Here is a 23,324-nt window from a genome sequence, read left to right as displayed (position 1 = left end):
TTTATTTTTTCCAAAATGAAAACACGGCAAAACACACACACACACACACATATATATATATATATATATGTTTATATATACCCTCTATCCATCAAGATTTGAACTAATTTAAAAAAAGCAGCCGGTGAGAGATCCCTTATACTTATAGGACCAAAAGATCATATTTCAAATGGTAGCAATTGTGATTTGAGAGTACCAGGATATTCTCGTAAAATTCAGCTTAACATGGAGCGCACTGACGTTAGCCTCACCCGACCAATAAAAAGCACTGGCCGTCCATGCCTCTCATCCCGTCAGTCCCACTTCAGATGGCCACGTGTCCCATTTCCTTTTTAACCAGGTCGGTGACTTTTGATACATCCGTAGTCCCCACTCCCTACTGTTGCCTCTCCGTTTCAAGAATGAAAAAGCACTGATGGAAGGAATATTAAAAAAAAAAGGTGCCAGACACCACCTTTGGCTTAAATCAAATTTAACGCCGTCTCCTTTCGAACTATTAAATTGACGACGTCAATTTTTTTTTCCATTTCAAATTTGCCCCCAAAGCTTCATCCATCTTTAATTAAGAGCTTTTTTTTTTTTTTACAGAAATTTATAGTTTATTTCAATATTTAGGTTTTAATTGATGTTTTATACAAATAATTTTAAAAATTATGAAATTTACAGTTTAATAAATGAATGATACGTTGAATTAGATTCAAATATTACAATTTTTAATATTATGGTTTAGTTATTTAAATAATATAAATTAAATATTTGGTTAAATACATGCCCCCTCATCACATCATTTACAATTACACCGGACAGAAACATCAGCTTTCTTTTCCCTTTCATTGTCCCTCGCACCGAAATTTCGCCAAAAAAAAAAAAAAATTCAATTAGGTTTTCCGAGAAAAGATGGCGGAGCGTGAAGAGAATCCGGCGGAACCGCCAATGGAGAAGGTAAGCGAGAAGATTCACGATCACGATTCCTCGTCATCGTCGTCTTCGGATTCTGATAATGAGGAACCGGCTGCCCAGTCGTCTGTGAAGGCGGATATTTATCGTTTATTTGGCAGAGAGCGGCCGGTTCACCAGGTTTTCGGTGGTGGAAAGCGTACGAATTCTTTCTCATTTCCTTTCCCTTTTAAACTTATTTACATTTTCAGACTTAATTGTTAGGATTTAAATAAATTGGTTAAATGTTCGTTGGTGTAATATTTGAAACCTCTGTTTGGGTTGATCACTAAAGTGAAGGCATAAAATATCAGGGAAATAAAATGCAGAAACTAATTTATTTATTAAATTTATTACTGGCTGTTTGGTTGCTGAGAAAAAACAAGTTAGAAAAAAGAACAAATGAGGTTAGTCATTGACATAATTAAGCTTGTTATTTGTTAATGAATATTTTTGTAAGGTTAAACTGAATGATAATGTAGAACAGAAGATCGAAGTGTCTTGATTTTGTCTGTCAGATTTACTTTGTAACCATCTAACAAAGACAGATAATAATCACCCAAAAAAAAATATATGGATAGCATTATAGTGTTATTTAAACCCGTTGTTTGCTCTTCTCTCTGTGTCCCACTGTATTTGTTGAATTGATTTATTGCAGCTGCTGATGTTTTTTTGTGGAGGAACAAGAAGATTTCAGCGGGTGTACTAGGTGGAGCCACGGCTATCTGGGTCCTTTTCGAGTTGTTTGAATACCACCTGCTTACTTTGGTCTGCCACACCTTAATTCTTGCACTTGCAATCTTGTTCCTGTGGGCCAATGCCCATACCTTCATTAAGAAGTAAGCATTCGGCACTTGTAATTTCAGTGACTTTTGTGATCTATATCTTGATTCGTTTCTTCCGTAAGCATGTTTGTGGTTTTTTTTTTTTTGAACGCCATATTTTTACTTCTACCTTCAACAAATTGATAGCACACCACTTCTGTTGTAGGGCCCCACCCTGCATCCCTGAAGTTCATCTTCCTGAGGAGCCATTCCTGCAGGTTGCTTCTGCCTTTAGGATTGAACTCAACCATGCTTTTGCAGTATTGCGGAGTATTGCATCAGGAAGAGATTTGAAGAGTTTTCTCATGGTATGTGCATTTTCTATCCATCTAATTTGTGAGCTATTCTCCTTTCTATTGAAACATGAACTCTACTGCTGTTATTGGTCGGAAGGAAAAGAACACTTTATTTGTGATTTATGCGTTTAGGGGCGTAATTACTTAGTTACGGGAAGCACAATGTCTAATGTTGACCAATTGCTTAATGTGGGAAGCACCTGCAATAAAGTACCCTTCCTTTTTTTCCCAAAAAAATAATTGTTTTATTTGTATAATTAAGAATGCAATGTTTTATATTTCAGGCTATAGCTGCCTTGTGGGTGCTGTCAGTTGTGGGGAGTTGGTGCAACTTCTTGACCTTGTTTTATATAGGTAATTACATCGGAAGTTCTTTTCAGGCTTAATGATTCAATTTTGTATAATATTTTTCTGATATCGGATAATTTTGATCTGTGAAAACAGCTTTGGTTTTGCTGCACATTTTGCCTGTTCTCTATGAGAAGTATGAGGACAAGATTGATCCCTTAGCTGAGAAGGCAATGATTGAGATAAAAAAACAATATGCAGTATTTGATGCCAAGGTTTTGAGTAAGATTCCAGTCAAAGCCAAGAGGGTTTAAACCAGTGAAGCTAATTTATTTCTGGTGGGCATTTGGGTAGTGATGTGTTTTGCTGGCTGGTGATTCTATTCCATAACCTTGGTATGCCGATTTCCATTGTCTTACTGACCAGCTATTTTCAAGTGTTTTATTTTTTCTTTGCAAGTTGAATTATTTTTGGCATTTTATGGGGGTCAGATCTGAATTGTGGTTTCATTTACATGCACTATGAGTAGCTTGAAGATAGCTCTACAATTCTAGGGGATTTTGTCATGGCTGGGTTCTATTTGGATATATTACCCAGTTTCTTGTACATCATTTTGTATCTTTCTTTTGGATGATTATGGTGCATGTAATTTTATGACCCCTAGTAGCTTTGAATCGTCGGTATGAAATGTTTGATGATCGACGCTTTCTTGATTGTCACAAAGATAGCTTGCATATACAATAGAATCTCAACCTCAGTAAATTAAACCTCGATTAAATAATAAATTTGATCAATCTAGATTCCAGGTCAAATGTTAAATTATAATTGGATGATATTTATTTATTTATTTAATAAATATTTCTTAATTCAAATGCTATTAATTTGTCCTTGTTTTACGGTAACAATTTATATGGTCTTTTAGGAAAGAAAATAGTGTGCATTGATTTCTGTAAGGAGAGTCAAAAACCAAAATCATGTGATGAGTCATTCATGTCTGAGGAATTAACCTCTCATCATTTTGCCTTGGTGTAATACTTTTTCTGGACCTGGTTTATTTTGTTTTTGGATTTGGGTCCCTCAAAGACATTGAAAATTTGACGAGTTGTAACGTGACATGCTTGTTGCTTGAGCCTTGAGTTACTTCGCCGTCGGATAATTAAAAATAGGTAATACATAACAATCATTCCACACTCTGTGCCTTACCCTACCTTATACCAGTCGTATAACCTTTGTTCTCTAATGTATTAATCGGATCCTGCAAGTGATCCGAGAGGGCGTTTATGCGTGCTATCATTCTTAAGTCATGGATCTTTCATCTTGCGAATAAGGCATATCTACTCTAGGCAAAATTTATCTTTATTTTCATGTCTTTCAGTTAATTTATCACTAACTTTAATTTTATATACAAAAATTATTTCTAAATTATAATTAGAATCCATTTTTTTTGGAACTTTTCTCACATCAGTAATGTAATCCTTACAACCTATAGATAGTTACTAAGTGAATATTTTTTTAATAATAATTTAACAAAATAGTAAAGGCAATATAATTTTTCATCCTTAACGACAAAATTTATCAATATATTTTAATTAAATTAGTTGACATTGTTAAGTAAATACAAATTTAGATAGTAATTTTTAAAAAAATAAATTTCTTATTAATTATATATTAACTAAAATTACTCCAAAACATATTCAGATTTTTAAGTAATTTTATTTAACATTTAGTCAAACTTTAATCTTAAGGAAGACATGGTATTTTAGAACTGATGTGAGCTTGCACACCCTTCTATCTTAAAACAAAATATTTTGGGTAAAATGACTTTTTATAAACTATAGTTGTAAATATACACTTAACATTTAACAGTTGTGCGTTAATGAGCAAAATAACGACTCCAAACGAAGCCGTGATATATAATAATGAAAACCACGTACTTGTTTTGCTCAATTTTTTCCCCTGCCTTATTCCCTCCCCTCCCACTCTTTTGGCCCTTGAAAACTACGGTTGTACTTATTTCTGAACACCAACGATGAAATTCTGTGTCTTTGATACGTAGGAGAATGATTTTCCGTCGCCCAGTGAGATAGCTAGAAGCAGGACATACGGTGCACTACACTCTATTTAAAATTATCACAGAATAATCCAACTCAAGAGTTACATCTGCTAAAAGATATGCACCTAATTAAATAACACCTGCGTTATTGAATATAACTAAGGTGTTATTGAATATAACTCATTAAGTGATATAAATTACATATAATATAACTCAGCATGACCCCAAAATAAAATAGTGTGCCGTCTTCTCAAATAAACTATCAATCAAATTTTCCTTCGCACCTGTGAAGTTTTTTAGTGCTCAACTCCTCGTATAGACATGAGCTCTCTAGGAACATTGCTTATTGAGATTTCAAGTATAAAAGAATTAGTCAAACAAGACACTTAGCTACAACATTAAAAAAGAATCTATACCTTTGATTTTTTTTTTTTTCAATCTTTTTGAAAGGATCTATACCTTCAATTAATTACACATTTTCAGTGATCCGGGAGTAGTCTTGAGAGGCGAGAATTGCTCTTTGATGATGAGAGAGGAACTGTTGAGAACTCTGAATCAGAATGTTCCAACTGCCGAAAATTTCCTTGAGAGGACAAGGGATTAAGATTTTGGCTAGGAGATAAATTCGATCTTGAAAACCCAGGGACTGCAGTGGGGCTAGTCTCTGCAGTAGTTCGACTTCTTCCATGTATATCTTCCTTGGATCTGGCCATATTTTCAGCAGATTCTCTCCTCTCTCTTTCTTCAGTTTCCTTAAGAAGAAAGTCAACCCATAGATCTGCAAAGGACTGAAACAAAATGTATTTAATTAAAGATTAGGTTTCTGAGGAAGTGTCTGCAAAGAACAGAAATGGATTTATATTGAGAATTCGGTTATAAGGAGGTGTAAAGACCCAAATAAATTGGATTCAGATTACAAATTAAGTCTGGAGGTGTCAAATCCTGGAAGATGAAGATAGTGGATGGGAACTAGTACAGAATAGCATGCAAATATTGAATAATTCTCAAGAGAGACAAGCCAATCTCGGGCAACCTACTAAAAACTTTACCACAAAATAAATTAAAGCAAACCCAGTGAAGGCATATTCACAAAGAATAAAAGAATGTGAACCTGATTTTCAGATGCCATTTTTGCATTTGCATCTGCCTGACTTCCTCCTATGATTCCGCCAACTAGACGACCAGGTAGACCCAAAACTCCGCGAACAACACCTTTGCCTGCACCTTGTTGAGCCATGCCTATTCTTTGCTTGTCTTCATCAGAAAATCCTAGCATCCGGACCATAAGATCCAGAACCTGAAAGGCACATGCAAATCATAAAGCTAAAAATAAAATCTACCTGAGTTGAAGCCCCATCTTAATCACAAATTTATTTGCATGAAGAAAAATCAAGGAGAGAGGATTTCTTCATTTAATGAGTTTATCAGAATACTTTAGTATTCATTCTAAGAAGCCTTTACCTCTTTACTGTGGTTTCTCTGGAAGTAGGTGACTAGTAACTTTATCACGATGCGCCTGCCAAAATAGCCAGCACGATTAGAGTTCTGCAATATTGCAAGATATTTAAGAGACAGTAAAGGTAGAAGTTCTGATAGTGGTATTATGGTTTTCATCCAATCAAAGGGCTCTTGGACTCCCATTCAGTTGACTCTAAAGAGATGAGAATCACTTGAAAGTAAAGAAACTGTCAATTCGCAAGACTTACAATGACTGATCCTACAATGGTTGCGAACATAACATGATAATAATTGAACACATGAAACAGAAAAACAATATGAGCAACATCTCAAGACATTGCTATCATCCAAGTCAATACAAGAAATTTCTTTCAATTTATAGACTCTGAAAGGAAGAGAGACACAGGATAGGACCATATGGCTGCATCAACAAAGCCATTAGAAGAAAGAAGGTTTCCCTGTATAGCAAAGCACAGCCAATCTAGATAACATCCCACAAACCATGCATGCAACAAGTAATTTTATCTAAACAACCTATTTTTTCCCAACAGCAAACACAAAGGTGGGTGGAACAAATGCTATTCTCATAATTGGTCTCGGTCAGGTAAATAACCCAACACCTAAAAGATAACTTTGTAATTATAAGTTTAAGGAGGCTAACCTGTCTACAAGAAAATCTGAATCCACTGACATTCTGTTAAGCCTTGTCATACTTTGTTCAACAGCAAGGCGTAGTTTTGCATTATCTTCCTCAAGCTTGTTTGCCCTACCCTTGCCTTCTGCCAACATTTTTTCAGAATGCGAAAGCTTAACCAAAATTTCTTCCTTCTCGCTCCTTGATACTTCTGCTCGTTGATCTGCATTCTGATGGAACAATAGAACATAACAAATACGAAGCAAAATGACTTTAATCCAGGTCACCAATGAAGATGAGTAATCATTGTAGAAACAAATATTATCAAAAGATTTCTTCCTTGAATCTCTCAATATTTACAGTAGTGGATGCATTAGGAACCTAAGATGAGAATGTTAGCTGCCTCAAATAACATGGGATGAGACTAAACATCTATCCAGTACTAGTAAAACTACTGTCACCAGCACCAAAGCATTAGATGCAATCAAACTAATCTAGGTCCCTCACTTAACTGAAACAGTGCACACACTACCAACTAAAAGAAAAACACAGCTAAATTTATTGTGAAAGAGTCTGTTAAGGATCCAGTTTATGTGTCTTAAGAATTGTCATCTCATACTGAGAGCTAAAGATAGTTAACCCCACCAATGTTAGCATTCCCAAGCCATTACAACATATCCATGTAGCAGAGTACAACTACCGTGGAACTCACTGTTAGTTGAGTTGATATTTTATGCTCTTTGCTTGGTTGTGTATGTTTCATTTTCCTTGCCTCATATGTTTGTTGTTATAGACACCTCCAAAATGACTTCCATTTCTGTGCTCTTTTCACATTTATACAGGACCTATCTCTGAAGATAATTTTAATATACAAGCTTAACAAACAAGATAATACGGATACAGATGTTTTCACTCTTTCAAGTCACTAGGCAATCATGAGGATTTCATCAACCATAAGAAAAACATTATGTGAGCTATCCTTTGTGAAAAAGTGAGGTAAGTCAGTAAATTAATTGTAAAGATGGCAAAGGAATATCAAATCACAATAGGATGAAAGAAAGGAGAATGGATCATACTTTCAAATACTCAGAAAGTTTAGCTGATTCTTCTCTTGCCAAAGCCAACTCACGCTCCAAATGTCCCTGTGCATAAGAACAATATTACTAGCATAAATTCAAATTATCTCTATTTTGGAAAGCCCTAGCACAATAAACAATTAATGTTTGTTTACCTTAGCTTCAATTTCAGCAAAATACTGGCCGAGAGCAGTTTGAAGATTCAGAAGTTCAACATTTTTTGCTTCTATTGTCCTCATACAGTTTGCAAGTTTATTGTTCAGACCATCAATGATTTCCTTAGACTTCTGAATTTCACTGTGGTTCATCATCTTGAATTCTTCCTGCTTTGCAAGAGTCTGTTTCAGAACATTTTCCAAATGCAATATTTGAGCCCTTTGATATTCATTATTCTCACGAAGCTCTTCAATGATCTTACTGTCCTCATCCATTTTTTCTGATTCTTCTTGTGCCTGACCAATAGTGCAGCAAGAGAAACCATCTTTAATTTTGACTGCAGAAAGTTTAAAAGATAACTTTTACTAAAAAGTACTAAAGAACAAAGAGAGAATTTGAATCTACAAGAGCTTTAGCAAGCAACATCAATTTTAATAACAAAATAAGACCTTAGAATCCAGACCATAACACTCACTTTAGACAGTGTTATGTATTGAAATAATCACAAAAATATAAGGGTTAAAGGATACAATCAATGAAACATATATGACTCAAAACAATTGAAAAGATATCATATGAATGTATCAAATTGCACATAAGCAAGAAGCAAGGTAGGTTATATTTCTCCAGAAACTCCTTTACCACAGCATTTACACTGTCTATCAATAAAACTGCACGGATAATTAGAATCTCTTATATTTTAGCTTCAATTCTAATCAGGAACCAACATTGAATCTTCCAGTCCTTTTCATCATTATAAGTGGTCCAATGTTCTTATACGGCTATGCATTTTCATTACAGAAGTATAAGCATATGATCATGAGGGAGTACTCTACTCTGAAGCATAACAAAAATGGAAGCTGAAATATATTCAAATATCACATAAATGATTCTATAAACACAAGCTACTTGAAATAACCTTTTCTATCAGATGCTGCTTAAGACGGGTTAATTCCTGCAATGCTTTGTCCCTTTCAGAGCATGTTTCCTTCAAGTCTTTCTCCAATTTCTGCAAAGATTGCTCCATTTCTTCTTTTCCTGGAAAACTTTCTGATGACACCATCTTCTGGGGAAAATGTAACATCATGTACAACAAGGTAACACAGCATTAATGTATGGTGGGGTCACCAGCCATAGGCGAGGAATAGTTCGCCTAACAAGTAAATGAAGTGAATGTATAAAGGACACGTAAGCATGCGCTGATGCGCACCCATACTAGATGCAGAACTTACCCCATCCAATCTACTTGGATACTCTGAAGCATCTGGAAAGATTTTTTCATTGGATGATTTCCTGTTCTTTTCCAAAGCAGCCACGAGTTCAGTTTTCTCCATCTATAGATTTAAATAAAAGGTCAGTGTCACACAAGCAGAATAAATTTCTGAGCAAATTCTGAAAGTACAAAATTATTAACCTTAAGACTATTATTTTCCTTCTCTAGAGTTGCAACTACTCTTTTCAAATTCTCCACGACATCATTTGCATCTCCATCCTCTCTTCTATTTAACTCCATTTGCAGTCGTCTTAATTCTGATAATTTTCCATTCAATTCTTTGCGCATTTCAGTGATTTCAATGGAAGTCTGCCAAAAGAAAACAAAATATGCTTAGCCAGAAAGCACACAAGTAAAAGAGCACAAAATTCCTACATATAAATCACCCTGTCACAGCTGCTATAACTCACTTTATCCTTATCCATTTTAAGTGACTTGAGCTCATCCTGGAAAGATTCATTCAGCCTCTGTTCCTCTGAAAATAGAAAAAAATTAAGAAAATAATTGTAAGAAAGTGCAATGTTGGGAACTGTAGAACTAACAGTTATTATCTGGCTACAATTATTAAACAGCTGTTAATTAACTATTATTAGTGGTTGAGTGTCACTAGGGCAGAGGTTAGATTAAATTAATAGTTGGGTATCACAGCTTCAGATTTTCTGGCTAGAGTTACTCATGGCCTTCATAGCCATTTTCTTCTCCAGACGTAATTGCCACATTTTTGTTGGGCTTCATTGCCAACTTATTCTTCCTGAAATCATGTCAGAAATGACTAAAGCTGATACATCTTTTGACCCTATCCATGATGAGAACCCAACATTCCAGATTACCACCACCAAACTTGATCGAATAAATTCATGGAGTGGTCTCAGTAAGTGAAAATCTCCCTGAAAAGCAAAGGGAAGTTTATATATGTGAAGGATCCCAAATTTTAGACATTGGATGTTGAGAATTACATGGTCATGTCTTGGTTACTTAACTCCATGGAACCCCAAATCAAGAAAACCTATATTCTGCTTTCTACAGCCAGAGAGGTTTGCAATGCTGTGAACAAAACATATTCCAAAGTTGGTTTGGTTATACAGATATTTCAAATTAAGAGACAGATTTATATCACAAAGGATGGTCCATGAATATCACTACAACACTCTCAAAAGGTTGTTAACTAAATTGGATTTGTACCAGAATGTGAAGCTGCAATGTTCTGAAGATGCAAAGACAATAAGAGATCTTATGGAAAGAGAATGTGTCATATAGTTTCTATTAGGACTTAATTTAGTGTATGAGCAAGCAAGGGATCAAGTCCTCAGGACTAATCCTCCACCTGATCTTGACGAAGCACTCGCTATCATTAGAGGAGAGGAGAGCAACAATAGCTGGTGGGCACTAAAAACCATAGTTTTTGATAATCAAAGAACTCTGAAAAAACCGATGACCTTATTTCCATACTTGGGATTGGATCTTTACCACCAAAGGTATTTGATGTGTTTCGTATGCGCTTGTTTAACTCCATTTACAGAGTAAACTTGATCTTAGAACCGTAAAGTGTGTTTTTCTATGCTACTCCCCAACAAAAAATGGGTACAAATGTTATCATGCTCTTACAAAGAAGACATATGTTACTATGGATGGATCTTTGTGGAAAATTAATGACTTTAGTAAGACCTTACTTCACAGGGAGCGACTTAACAGACTGAGGAATCAAGGTAACAGCTGCTAAAGGTCCTCCTACAAAGGACTCTCCTTCAGCCTTCAATCTGAGACCACAATTCAGCTTAATGGCCACCATTCCAACCAATCAGAGTGTACTATTCCACCAAAAACACCCTCTCTACTGGCAACAAATGCAGAGGTAGATATTAAGGCCCAGAGAACACCCACTCTAAGAATGTATTCCAGAAGGAGGACTGTCACCACTTCTCATGCTCCAATTGTTAGCCTTGAATGAGGTAACAGTTCTCATTCCTATTTCTCTTCTTCAAGATGTTATTGATTCACCTATTGCTTTAATAAAAAGGGCTCCAAATTGTACCCAACACCCTATGTCTCCTTTTGTGTCTTTGCAGAACCTTTCTCCTCAGTATAGGTCTTTTCTCACATCACTGTTGTCCCAAAGAGTTCCTACATCTGTTCAGGAAGCCTTAACATCAAAGCCATGAAAGAGGCAATGAATGATGAATTAAAAGCCTTGGAGAAAAACCAAACTTGGCAGATTGCGGACTTTCCCAATTATAAATTGGCAGCAAGTGGATTTATACCATAAAATACAAGGCTGATGGGTCACTGGACAGACACAAAGCAAGAGTCATAGCCAAAGGATACACCCAGACTTATGAAATAGACTAGTACATTTGCACCTGTGGGGCAGGTTAACACAATCCAAACTCTCTTGTCCTTGGCAGCAATGAAAGAATGGCTGTTGTACCAACTAAATGTGAAGAATGCATTTCTCCATGGAGAATTGGAAGAAGTCTCCATGGATATTCCACCAGGATATAGGGAGAACTTGAGAGGGAACAAAGTGTGCAAGTTGAAAAGGTCCCTCTATGGTTTGAAGCAATCACCATGAGCATGGTTTGAGAGGTTTACTAGAGCTATGAGAAATTGCGGCTACTTCCAAAGTCAAGATGACCACACTCTTTTCATTAAGAATTCAATAAAGAGGGGAATTACAGCTTTGATGGGGTATGTAGACAATATCATTGTGATGAGTGATTATCATGAAGAAATAGCTTGTTTGAAAGCCCATCTAGCAAAAGAATTTGAAATTAAAGACCTTGGTAACATGAGATATTTCATGGGAATTGAGGTAGCTAGGTTATGGCATGGAATCTACATCTCTCAACAGAAATATACCCAAGATCTATTACAAGAAGTCAGCTTGGTTGGCTGTTGATCAATTCATACTCTAATTGAAGCCAATCATCGACTTTGAGAACTGATAGAGGGAGAAGAACTGTGGACAGAAGAGAATATCAGTGAATGGTGAAAACTTATCTACATATCTCGCACAAGGCCGGACATTGCCTATGCCGTTAGTATAGTTAGTCGATTTATGCTTGCCCCTCTAAAGCGCAACCATGAAGTTGTTGATAGGATTTTGAGGTCTTTGAAGGGATCGCCAGGCCTTCTATTTCAGAAGGGAGAAGAACTTAAACTAGAATCTTACAAAACGTGGATTGGGCTGGTTCTACGACAGACCAAAGGTCAACTATTGGGTATTCTACATTCAAGGGTGTCAACCTAGTTACTTGGACGAGCAAGAAACAACCTCTGGTGGCTTGCTTTAGTGCACAGGCAAGAGTTTAGTGCCAGCCATGGCGCACAGTATATGTAAGCTATTGTAGTTAAAGATAATTCTATCTGATTTGAAGGTCAAGACAGAAAGTCCTATGATGAATTATTTTGATAACAAGGGCAATAAGTAATGGTCACAACACTGTTCAACATGACCGGACTAAGCATGCTGAAATTGATAGAGACTTCGTCAAAGGAAAACTTGACTCAGAGCAAATTTGTGTTCCATATGTTTCTTCCAAGAGTCAACTAGCAGATGCGCTGACGAAAGGACTACCCATGACCACCTTCCAGAATTTAATCAAGAAGCTATCTTCGCATCAGCTCTAGGGCGAGTGTTGGAAAGTACTATATGGGGAACTGTAGAAATAAAAGTTATTAACTGGCTACAATTAGCAAACAGCTGTTAGTTAGCTATTATTAGTGATTGAGTGTCAGTAGATAGTGGTTAGATTAATTAAAAGTTGGTTCAATTACTGTAAATGAGATAAGCAAAGAAATAAAGGATCTTTTCTCTTCAATAATCTTTTTTACTTTAAAGAAGTTGCACACTTAAAGCAATTAAAAAAAAAAAAAAAAAAAGTCAGGGTACCAATTTCTTTATCATTCCATACTGTCAACACTTTATCCTCCTTGCAGAAATATACCTTGTAATTTTAACTGTACATCAGCGAACTTATTGCGTTGTTGTTCAAGCTCCATCCTAAGTTGTCTTGTTTGTGACTCATAAGCTGCTCGTTCTGCAGCCAGGGACCTATTTTTCTCTTCCAGCAAATCTGCAAGCTCCTAGAAGGCATTCATATATCCATTCTTAAGTTCATTCACCAGAAAAAATAGAAAAGGGAAAAACAGAAGAAAAGTAAAGAATTATAAGAATACAGAAATTAATTCAAATGGTACTCAAAAAGAAAGAAAAAAAGGGTCAAAATCAGCAAAAGCATGTCCTTTTTTTAAAGTAAGCGCCGAATTTGTAATAATTTAATAATAAGGGTAAATGCTCATTTAGTCCCTATATTTTGAATTAAGTACCCTGCGGTCTCTGTATTTCAAAATGTACCTCAAAATACCCCTACAATTAAAAAATGTTACCATTCTTTTTATTTTCTTTTAAAATAATACCTTCCAACAATATACTTGACATTAATTAATTTAGCTATAAAAAAAGTCAATTAGCAAATTAACTGGTAATTATTTATTAGTAAATTAACAATAAATATCAGTGTGAAAAACTAGTATTTTTTCTACTTGTGCAATAATCTTACTAATAATTATTTATAAATAAGTTAATATTAGCCATCTTAAAGTAATACTTAATATCCTTACAGCAACGTTACTAATACTTATTTTATAAAAAAAATTAATTTACCAAATTAATCCTAAGAGTAAAATAATAATATAAAGAGATTGTGTAAATTTTTATGTTACTTTTAAGGTTAATTTGAGAAATTATCATTTTTTTTTCTTTTTATCAACATCCCCAAGAATATGTTGCAAAGATATTATTGTAAAAAGAAAGAAAAGTACAGGTAGGAGTGTAATACTTTAACAATAGGGGTGTCTTGCGATTTTTTTTTTTAAATATGTGGACTAAATGGACGCTTAAGTTAAAATATACGGACTAAACAAGCATTAACCCAATTAATAAATTTTCAGGAACATTCATATCAAGATCAAAACCTAAAATATGAAGTAGGTGAGGCATAGGATTTAACAAAAATATTCTCCTCTAAGGTAAGCGAAAACCAAAATGCCATTACCTTTTCTTTCCCTTGCATCTTACTACTTTGTACAACTTCAGTTTGTAAAGCATGTGACCCATTGCTCACTCCATCTTGTTTAGAGAAACCATTCTGCAATTGATGCCCGGCGTGGCGGTTTTTTACTTGAGCTGTAAGTTTATGCTGTCTACTTGGTGATAGATCACCACTACCCTATACAAATTAAACTTTTTCAGGATATATTCAAGAGCTTATAAAAAAGCTATTTTTTCTAATTACAAAAAGATAGCACGATGTTTGAACTCTGCAACAGGAAAATCATATTTAAAAGCAGACAACATACACAAAACAACAACCAAAATAATCGATTATCAAAGAAAAAAGGAAATTAATCATCTTTAGCATAAAGTTCATCTGATGATAAAACACAATAACTTAGTATTTCAGTAAACATATTACATAATGGATTAAACAATAAATTGAGGTTAAAAAATGTGCTGAAGTCATTGGGTTCTGACTGCGAGGCCATCCACGCCAACCATTAAATTTTCATATGCACCTTTGAAACTTTTTGCCAACTAGCTTTCACTAAGATTCTCACAATAGCTTAATATAAAAACTAAGAAAACCTACTCCCTTAAGCATATATAGGATTCTGAGACATCATATCAGAAATCCTAGAACAATAGAAAACTTCAAAAGTTATGTGCCCTTTAGGTCTCTGAATTTGTTTATCCCTAGGTTCCTAAAGAACTGAACTAATTGGAGGCCAAAGTATATAGCCAGCAAATTAATAATGAAGCAACGGCAACAGAAGGTCATATACCATGGCCCAATAATCATGTGCCACGATGCATTACAGAGTGTAGCCATACTAATCTGTGAATCATAATTTGTGCAAGATAACTGCAGTGCAAAATAACATCAGAAGTGGTACACTTGATAAATGTGACCAAAGCATATTAACAAGCACATTCAAGTAAACATTTCAAATTCAAGCAAATTATGACCTAAACAAAGCAGAATAAGAACTACAGAAAAACATAAAATTAAGAATTACGGCAAAACATAAAAACACAAAAATAACATTAAAATTCTGACATGATGAAGTTTAAATGAGATCTGAGCAACTACCTTGGGAATGTTAATGCCGTTACTTGATGCTTTCGAATTTCCATTTCTAAATGCATTCAGAGCAGCATTCGTTGCATCCAGATTTTGCTTCAACAAGCCATATTCTCCATTAAATCTGGAAATCTGTTCCTGCAAATGACAATTATGGGAGGAAGGAGAATGGTATCAGGGAAATCAAAATTTCAGTAATCAAAGACCCCGAAATTAAAGCTACTGACTGATCAGAAGGGGGGAAAAAAGGTATTACTAAGAAATCAAGCAGAAGAACTTTCTTCTTTATGCATGGAATCTATGTTAGTTTCAGAACCAGCTTAGTAATCTTCAAATAGAAAAGGCAAGACGGACAGACAGAACAAATAGTGGAGGTATAGTTAAAAGCTAAAGTAGGGAAGAATACTCTTTATTTAAAAGAATTCAGCTCCCCAAAAAACTAATAAGCAGAATAGTTGGTCAACCTAATCAATGGTTTACAGTGCATAACCATGACCTCATGTACAATAATGCCAAAGATGTAGACTGATATATCCAAAAGATTAGATGATATGCTTTTTAACTAGCCATTTGTTAGAGTGTTATTTATCAAATGAACACTTTCACTTCCACACATTATAAAAAAGGAAATAACTACAGCCTTAAAAAATTTGGTCACTTGTTAATGTTTTTCAACATTCTTGGATGTAATGTACTACTAAGTTGAAACAGAAAACAAGAAAAGGATCAGCAGAGTACCTCTTTCTCCTTTAACAAGGCCGCATAATTAACTGATAATGCTTTAATTTCCGCCTCGGATTCTTGAAGCCTCTTAATTTCCGCTTTATACCGTTCAATCTACAAGAATTGAAAAAAAAAAAAAAAGAGCAGCTAAGAAATTTACAAAACATTCAAAATTTCAAGGATTCACGACCACAGAAATCAAAAACACAAACATAACCTCGTTGTAACAAATTAGGGCATAAATTTTAATCATACCTCAGGATCATGCGGTGATTCGAAACCATTTGATACCGGAGACCATGAAACGGACTTTGAATTGGCAAAACTGTGAGAATCCCTACGATCAGAGACCGACATGTCGTCTACATTGCGTGAATCGTAGATCTTGAGCTCTTCCCCATCGTCGTCGTAGTGCACATCAAGTGCGATCTTGTTTAGGTTTTCCTTATAATTTGCAAGGGTGCCCCTCATTCTTCAATCCGAATCCAAATTGAAAGAGAGAGATTCAAAGAATTTTAGATTTAAATATACCTTCGAGATTTATTACTTTTGGCGGAAAAACTTGTCGGTGAAGGTTTTATAGGTATAGATCTGAGATTGAAACAGCAAACGATTTGTTTTCTTGTAATTATTAATTAAAGGTAATTACAGTACTGGGTTTTACAACACATTAGTGAGAGAATGAGATCAACCTTTTTGGATTCTGAAGCGGGGAAGGTACATCAATAATGGCCCGTTACAACTTCAATTGTTAAGTAAGCCGATATTTTACGCTGACATATACGTATGGTCCGGTATTCCGGTTCGGGTCGGTTCTCTTTGTTTTACCCCAATTTATTATAAAATATGTGGTTCTTTTTTTGATTCCCTTTCTTGGGTTTTTGGACTTGTGAGCCTGCAACCGAGAGGCCCAATTATCACCCAGAATTCATCCAACGGTCTAGGACACCGGGATGTTCAACACCTCCACTATATAAGGACGCAAGCTGTGCGCATCATTTGTGTGATTGAAATTGGTAGGGTTTCTTGGGTTCTTTTTTTTTTTTTTAATGTTGTTTATATTTTCCTCCGTTTTGCTTTTCCATTTATTTGTCTCTTTACAGAAGTAGATGCGATGAAGATTATAGAAAAGAGTACATTCGTGAGTATGGATCATCATCCATCCCTAAACGTGAGCCTCTTTATCTTGGTTCGTATTCGCTGAGCATCGTGTACACTTCTCGTAAACCTAGAGTTATATTGAAACTTTTGCTATTGTTCGGGAAAACGAAGGGACCTATGGAGGGAGTGCTTAATGAATGCACTTTCATCCAAGTTTGCCTTCGGATATTGGTACCGAAAGTCGATCGTCCGAATCCGAAGTCTATTTTAGACGTTCTTTTGGGTTCGGTTCATTGTCGGATCCGATTTTCGCACAATCTTTCTTATAATTTGAGGGCTTGTAAATGTCTAGTTAATTTTACTTTCCGCAAGCGAAGGGCCCAGCGGGGAGGTGATAACTCTGAAAATGAGATCTCTCTAACAATGCAGACAAACCCTTCGCAGATTGATTCGCCGAACAGTAGGATGCCCTCAACTTCTCAATTTTTGGAGCATCCGGAACCCTCGGCTACATGTTTTTGTTCTTTTTTTCTTAACGCTTGTTTCACCACCTTATTTTGGCTTAATTATTGTTTTTTTAATTTGCAAATTATAAGAAGCCACTTAATAAATTACATCAATCAATCATAACCGAAAGGGAAAAGAAACACGTAACGGTAACAATGCTGGCATATATTGTGTCAATACGGACATCTATACTAGCGGCGTTGGCGAATTAGATTTTGAGGACGGAAAATACTAAGTATTAAGAAAAACGAGAGAATGAAGCATGTGGTGGGAGAGGAAGAGAAAAAAAAAATTGACAACAGAGAGGGAGAAGAGGAAATTCTCACGTCATTCTCTTGTTCTTGATATTTAATTGCATTCTTTGAGGATTGGTTGAGGATTAAAAATTTTTACTATTTAAAATTAAAAAAGATATAAATAAATAAATAATTTAAATAAAACTAAATTAATACATTTAAAATTTTAAATTATGGCAAACGGAAAAAGAAAAAATCTAGTTTAATTAGATAAGTTTGGAAAATTAACAAAAATTATGAAATTAAATCAATACAAAAGTTGAAACTTGAAAGTTTAATAAAATGTCACCTCCAATTTAATTAGAACAAGATAGACATAATTGAAAAAAATAACAAATAAAAATATTTTATTCCAATAATATTGTTTAGGCAGCTACGATCAGTCATTAGTGTATGGCTGGGCCAGAAGAACATTTCTCTTTTTTTACTTTTGGACAAAGGCCAGAAGAACATTTCAATCTAAAGGCCAGTGAACTGTTGAAACCAATGGGATTATGGGAATCGAGCTTCCTCTGCTTACCACAACTGAGATGATGACATATGCACTGATCTAAGAAATCAAGTGTAAATATGATTTTACTAGACCCCAGTTACATTTCTGTACAGCAATGTAACGTTTAGAACCATGTAAGATTAAGTCTGACATCAGTAATACCATCCCAAGGACACAAGCAGAAGGCGACTCCAATTGATGACAGACTGACAGTTAGGCATCATTTAGGCATCACTAAGTAAGATGCCCATATCTCATCTGATGGTGGCGGCGGCTGAACCCAATGCCCAGGAATGCGACTGCAACCAAGTGAAGTAGCACAGAACAGAATTAGACAAAACAAATAAATTTTACAAAACTTGCAAGTTGCCTGTAGCCTATTTCATGCATACAAAAATGATATTTCAATGCGAAAGCAGAAAAAGACTTAACGTCTTACCCTCCTCCTGGTCTGATATATGCATCCCATGTTCTTCGAACCTGCAAGAAAAGTGTAACATGAGCTTAGGGCCATGTGCTCCTGATCACCCTAACAATCCTATGGTATATGCATGTGTCAGCTAACATAAGGCCATTTGAGGCTCAGTCAATTAAACTAGCGCCTCTCTGGCTCACAGAATTGAAAAAAATGGCTTCCAAATTTGTGGCAAGCAGCATATTGCCTGCAAACAGCACCTACGAGGGCAGATTTGAAAGAAAATAGCTGACAGTACCCCAATAAGCGTGCCAACGTCATTATTGCTGCCGTGATAGTAGTGATAGAATTCCATCGGTAAGTTTGACACATGATCATACACCCCGGCATAACCAGGCCTCCCAGATCCTTTGTCAGCATTATCACTTGTCTCCCTTAGGTATTTGCTCTCAGATACTCCGTCCTTGTTTTCCTTAATTACATCATCAATACAGCTTCCATCTTTTAACAAGGGTTCAGAATTCTGAATGGCTTTTCGAGATTCCTCTGCAGTTGCAATGGCATCCCTAGCAGCATCTGTATCTGCTGCTGCCAAAGCTTGGCGCTCTTCTTCCTCAACGGCAGCTCGAACTCTTTCAAGAAATTTGTCATCCTCCTCCGGCAGAAAATGACCTGTATAATTTTACAACCACCAAGATTTATTCATGAAAACAGACACCATACATTGTTTACATGCACACACACACACAGAAATAATGTACCAGCATAACTAGCCACCATTCCCACAAGTAGTCAAAATGGGCGCATATTATATTCAAATGAAATAAAAGGAAGGTTTACAACACAGAGATGAAAAGTTGATAGGCAAGAAAACCATCAGTGGTTTCTATCCTGTCGGTTTAAATAATTGTCACAGGCATTTTGTAATGATCAATGATTGTTAAGTTTAACTTTAGTATGTAAAATATGCTTAATCTTAAGTTACAAAAAGAAAAAGAACTATGCTGTTCCTTCGTTATCATAAAAAGCAGTTATAACAGAAAAATTATACTGTTAAACTGATGCAAGATAGGGGTGCATCATAAAAAGCATATCGTTCTTTCTGTTATCATAAATAGTAGTTGTAACAAAAGAAACTTGCAAATTGAACCAGTGGTGTGCTCAATCAAACTTCACCACTGGTACAAGCACAATGTGCAAAAAGCATAACAAAATTTTATTGAGCACACCTTGTTTCTTCAATTTTCGGATCCTGATAGACCGCAATTCTTGCAACTTCTCCACAACCAAAACCAGCTCAAGCTGAAATATAAAACAATGCGTATGAATCGAAATCTCAAGGGCAACAGAAAGAAAAGGCTAAATGACCAGTTTGCAGACCACAGCTATGCAGTATAACCAATTATATTTTCCAAGGATGATTAGTATAAAAGAGATGTCTGTCATATAAAGACTATACAAGTGGACAGAGTAAAAAGAAACACCTAACATAAGAACTAATCTAATGCAGATCAGAAGGTCAAACTTACAAAAAACGAAGCACAATAAATAAGTCTTTCCAATTATGATAATGATGCATAGAAAAGTAGCAAACAAGCAGATAGTTATTGAATGTAGACTAAATTTCATACTTATACCATCAACTTTTACCTACCTCAGACTCTAGTTTCTTTTTCTCCTCTCTAGCTTTGAGCTTCGCAATTTCATTCATCTTTTCAACCTGAAAGGCCACATGCTCGATTACTAAATTAACACACAGTTAGGACTGAAACGGGATAAGAAAAAAATTATTCATTAAGAGCAAAAGCGGTTAATCTCGGTAGTCCATGAACTACTGGAGACTGACATAAACCGAATGGAAATACCAAGATTCCAAGTTTCAATGTGATTTAGCATGGCTTGATGATTTTGACAAGTTCAAACCAACATTACACTGGAAATTTCATATAGGATTCCTCAATGACCACCATCTCAAGTCAGGGATAAACTGAAACTTTTATAGGTAGGCTTCATCCATTTTAGAAAATCATAAAATCCTCTTGGAGTTCTTAGTATCCAATGGACAATAATGTTACCTTCCGCTTCGCCATATCCTTGGCAATCTCCCTAGCCCTCCACTCATCAGCTTCTCGATCAGCTTGTTCGAATCGTTCATGCTTCTAAATTTCAAAATAACAGAAGTTAAAAACAGACAAAACAAGAACTCATCATCATATGTCAAGAAGAGAGCACAACTAGTTAGAACAAGAATAGAAAAAAGGCTACCTTGGCGAGCATTTCTGCAACACATTTCCTTTTTCTTTTCCTCCATAGTTTATTTCGTTTGGACTTGCGTGCTTTATTAGCCAATCTAATAGCAGCTGATTTTTCCTCCCATGGAGTTGTTTCATCTGCAACAAACCTAAAAGGCTCCAGTTGAACTCTTAATTTTCCCATAAAATAGTTTGCGGCTTCAACCGAAAGGGTTATTTGGGATTCCAAATCAATCCTCCTATCTTCTAAATATTTCGAAAACCCAGAAACAGAATGATCACTTGAACAATTGTCGCCGGATTCCACAGACCCTTTATTATCTTTCATAACCATCAACATCTGTAGTTCTTTCTGCCTGTTTAAGTTCATAATTTGATTAAAACTAATTTGTAAAACAAGACAGACAAATTACCATAAAATAGAAACAAACAAGTACAAATAGTGCATCCATACATTGCTTTAGCGAGAGTAAGAGTTGGTTGCAATTCTTTCAGCTGATTGCAAATGTTTCTGGTCTCCCAAAAAGCATTTGACCTCGGCGGGTCTGGCGGTAAGAAAGGGAACCAGCGAGGAGGCGGCGGCGATTGATAGGATATTGTATTCATTTTGTTTATGACAAAACAATTGTCACGTTAACCTATTAAAAAAGAAAAGGCGCTATTATACACGATTTCTTGTTGATTACCTAATACAGATTTAGCTTCCGATCACTTGAAGGTTCAGGGAATCGAGTGAAAATAAGAAAACTTTTCAAATTCATTACCATTAAGGGCCCCGTGGTTATTCCTGCTCTGTTTCCAAGAGGAGAACAAGAATTGTATAATGAAAATGCTTGACAGCTAACAATGTCAGGATGGCCGAGTGGTCTAAGGCGCCAGACTCAAGTTCTGGTCTTCGAAAGAGGGCGTGGGTTCAAATCCCACTTCTGACAACATTTTGAACCCTATCTAAAAGTTGCGAGGGTATGCTGTTAGGGGTGGGTAAAAAAACCGCAGTCTTAAAAAAACTGAATCGAACCGACGGTTTTTTCTAATTCGGTACGGTTTTTTTTTTTAAAAAAAAAATCGAATGGTACAATTTATAAAAAAACCGAAATGTCGGTTCGGTATTCGGTTCATTTAACTGAACCGAAAAATCGAATTATTTTTAAATTTTATTAAATTAAATGTGTTAATTTTTAACTAATTGTGTAAGATAGCTAAAATAAACTTGCATACACACAATCAGAGTATATATATATATGTTAGTGTTACAATTTCGTAAATTTTTATTTCCCAAAATAAACCCTAAAATCAAATATAAAATAATTTCGTAAATTTCATAAATTTCAATTTCTTGAAGAATTTTTTAAGCCAATGCAATCTCAAAAACAACAGCAAGTAGCTGAGGAGTAAATGATAATTGATTGATGTTGCTTATCAGTAAGTTTTCTTTATTTTTTTTTAAACTAGCATCTTATTATATAGATTGTTTATTTAATTATTTATTAATAGTTAGTAAGATATTATTGATAAAATGTGTTTTGAATACTTTGTATTTATTGTTAATATTTGTAATGAAATTAGGATGAATTTGTTGAAAAAAATTATTACATTTATGAAGTCCAATGGGCTAAAAATTTGAAAATTCAAAATAGGCCTAGAACAGAAAAAACCGAACTGAACCGAAAAGAACCGTTTGAGTTCGGTTCTTTTTTAGTTCGGTTCTTATTCGGTTCTTTTTATAAAATAACCGATTTAAATCGGTTCTACTTAATTTCGAATCGAACCGAACCGTGTCCACCCCTATATGCTGATATGCTATGCTCATCCCATGTTCAATATTTAAGAACTTGTAATGGGTAAGTTTTAACCTCCCTGAAAAATTTAAATTTTGCACCAGCACTTAATAAAATTGACTCGTTGTACTGCGTCCCCAATTCCATTATTTTTTAAAAATTCTTAACAGTTTTTAAAACTCTTATATCTAACCGAATCTAAATTTTTATATCAAACCGATTCAATGCCTACCTCTAAGTTCTCTACTCTCTACACAAAATAATATTTATAGGTGATAACTCTAAAATAAAATAAAAATATTTAAACTTTAGTTTAAAAGTAGTCTTTAAGGATGAGAAAAATTATTATTTTTTAAGTCAGATTACTAAATATATAAGAAAAAATTAAAAAAAATATTGTTTTAAAATAATATTAGATAGATGAGGAGTCACAAACAAAAAATAACATGTTGATGTACTAAAAGAGTTCGCAGCCAAAATTAAAATAATAGAGAATGTGTGGGTTTTATGAGAGTTATAAGAGAGAGAAATAGTTAATGAATTTTAACTAGAATTAAATGATTGGTCAAAAATATAATACGTAAGGAAAAGTGTTATGAGGATAATTAAAGGGTGTTAGCACTAC

At 35.0% G+C, this 23,324-nt stretch overlaps 3 protein-coding genes and 2 non-coding genes across 5 annotated transcripts; 3 read left to right on the top strand and 2 right to left on the bottom strand.

Moving 5' to 3' along the window:
- The first annotated feature begins 738 nt into the window (after window positions 1–738).
- On the top strand, window positions 739–3,046 carry LOC18046414 (reticulon-like protein B5). The gene is made up of 5 exons (XM_006444872.2): window positions 739–1,096; window positions 1,595–1,775; window positions 1,927–2,068; window positions 2,341–2,410; window positions 2,501–3,046. Exons 1-5 carry the CDS (start codon window positions 898–900, stop codon window positions 2,656–2,658), a joined length of 750 nt encoding a protein of 249 aa, XP_006444935.1. The 5' UTR covers window positions 739–897; the 3' UTR covers window positions 2,659–3,046.
- Window positions 3,047–4,445: 1,399 nt separating this feature from the next.
- Window positions 4,446–16,603, bottom strand: LOC18045880 (golgin candidate 4). Its single transcript, XM_006444871.2, has 15 exons — window positions 16,113–16,603; window positions 15,873–15,971; window positions 15,144–15,272; window positions 14,049–14,222; window positions 12,939–13,077; window positions 9,405–9,469; window positions 9,136–9,303; window positions 8,954–9,055; window positions 8,641–8,787; window positions 7,721–8,017; window positions 7,566–7,631; window positions 6,517–6,719; window positions 5,859–5,913; window positions 5,509–5,694; window positions 4,446–5,185 (listed from the first exon to the last, which is right to left on the bottom strand). The coding sequence occupies exons 1-15, from the start codon at window positions 16,326–16,328 to the stop codon at window positions 4,877–4,879; spliced, it is 2,355 nt and encodes a 784-aa protein (XP_006444934.1). The 5' UTR covers window positions 16,329–16,603; the 3' UTR covers window positions 4,446–4,876.
- A 724-nt stretch (window positions 16,604–17,327) lies between these two features.
- On the top strand, window positions 17,328–17,476 carry LOC112100608. The gene has a single exon (XR_002906976.1). It is a non-coding gene; the product is annotated as a small nucleolar RNA snoR145 (small nucleolar RNA).
- A 602-nt stretch (window positions 17,477–18,078) lies between these two features.
- Window positions 18,079–21,852, bottom strand: LOC18045879 (U11/U12 small nuclear ribonucleoprotein 59 kDa protein). Its single transcript, XM_006444869.2, has 9 exons — window positions 21,686–21,852; window positions 21,376–21,559; window positions 20,935–21,277; window positions 20,745–20,828; window positions 20,324–20,389; window positions 19,899–19,971; window positions 18,968–19,341; window positions 18,694–18,734; window positions 18,079–18,553 (listed from the first exon to the last, which is right to left on the bottom strand). The coding sequence occupies exons 2-9, from the start codon at window positions 21,525–21,527 to the stop codon at window positions 18,475–18,477; spliced, it is 1,212 nt and encodes a 403-aa protein (XP_006444932.1). The 5' UTR covers window positions 21,528–21,559; window positions 21,686–21,852; the 3' UTR covers window positions 18,079–18,474.
- TRNAL-CAA lies at window positions 21,770–21,853 on the top strand. The gene has a single exon. It is a non-coding gene; the product is annotated as a tRNA-Leu (tRNA).
- Window positions 21,854–23,324: the final 1,471 nt, after the last annotated feature.

This window comes from Citrus clementina, unplaced genomic scaffold, assembly GCF_000493195.1.
Source record: "Citrus clementina cultivar Clemenules unplaced genomic scaffold, Citrus_clementina_v1.0 scaffold_3, whole genome shotgun sequence".
Lineage (NCBI taxonomy): Eukaryota > Viridiplantae > Streptophyta > Magnoliopsida > Sapindales > Rutaceae > Citrus > Citrus x clementina.
This window is presented reverse-complemented; position numbering and strand designations above follow the sequence as displayed.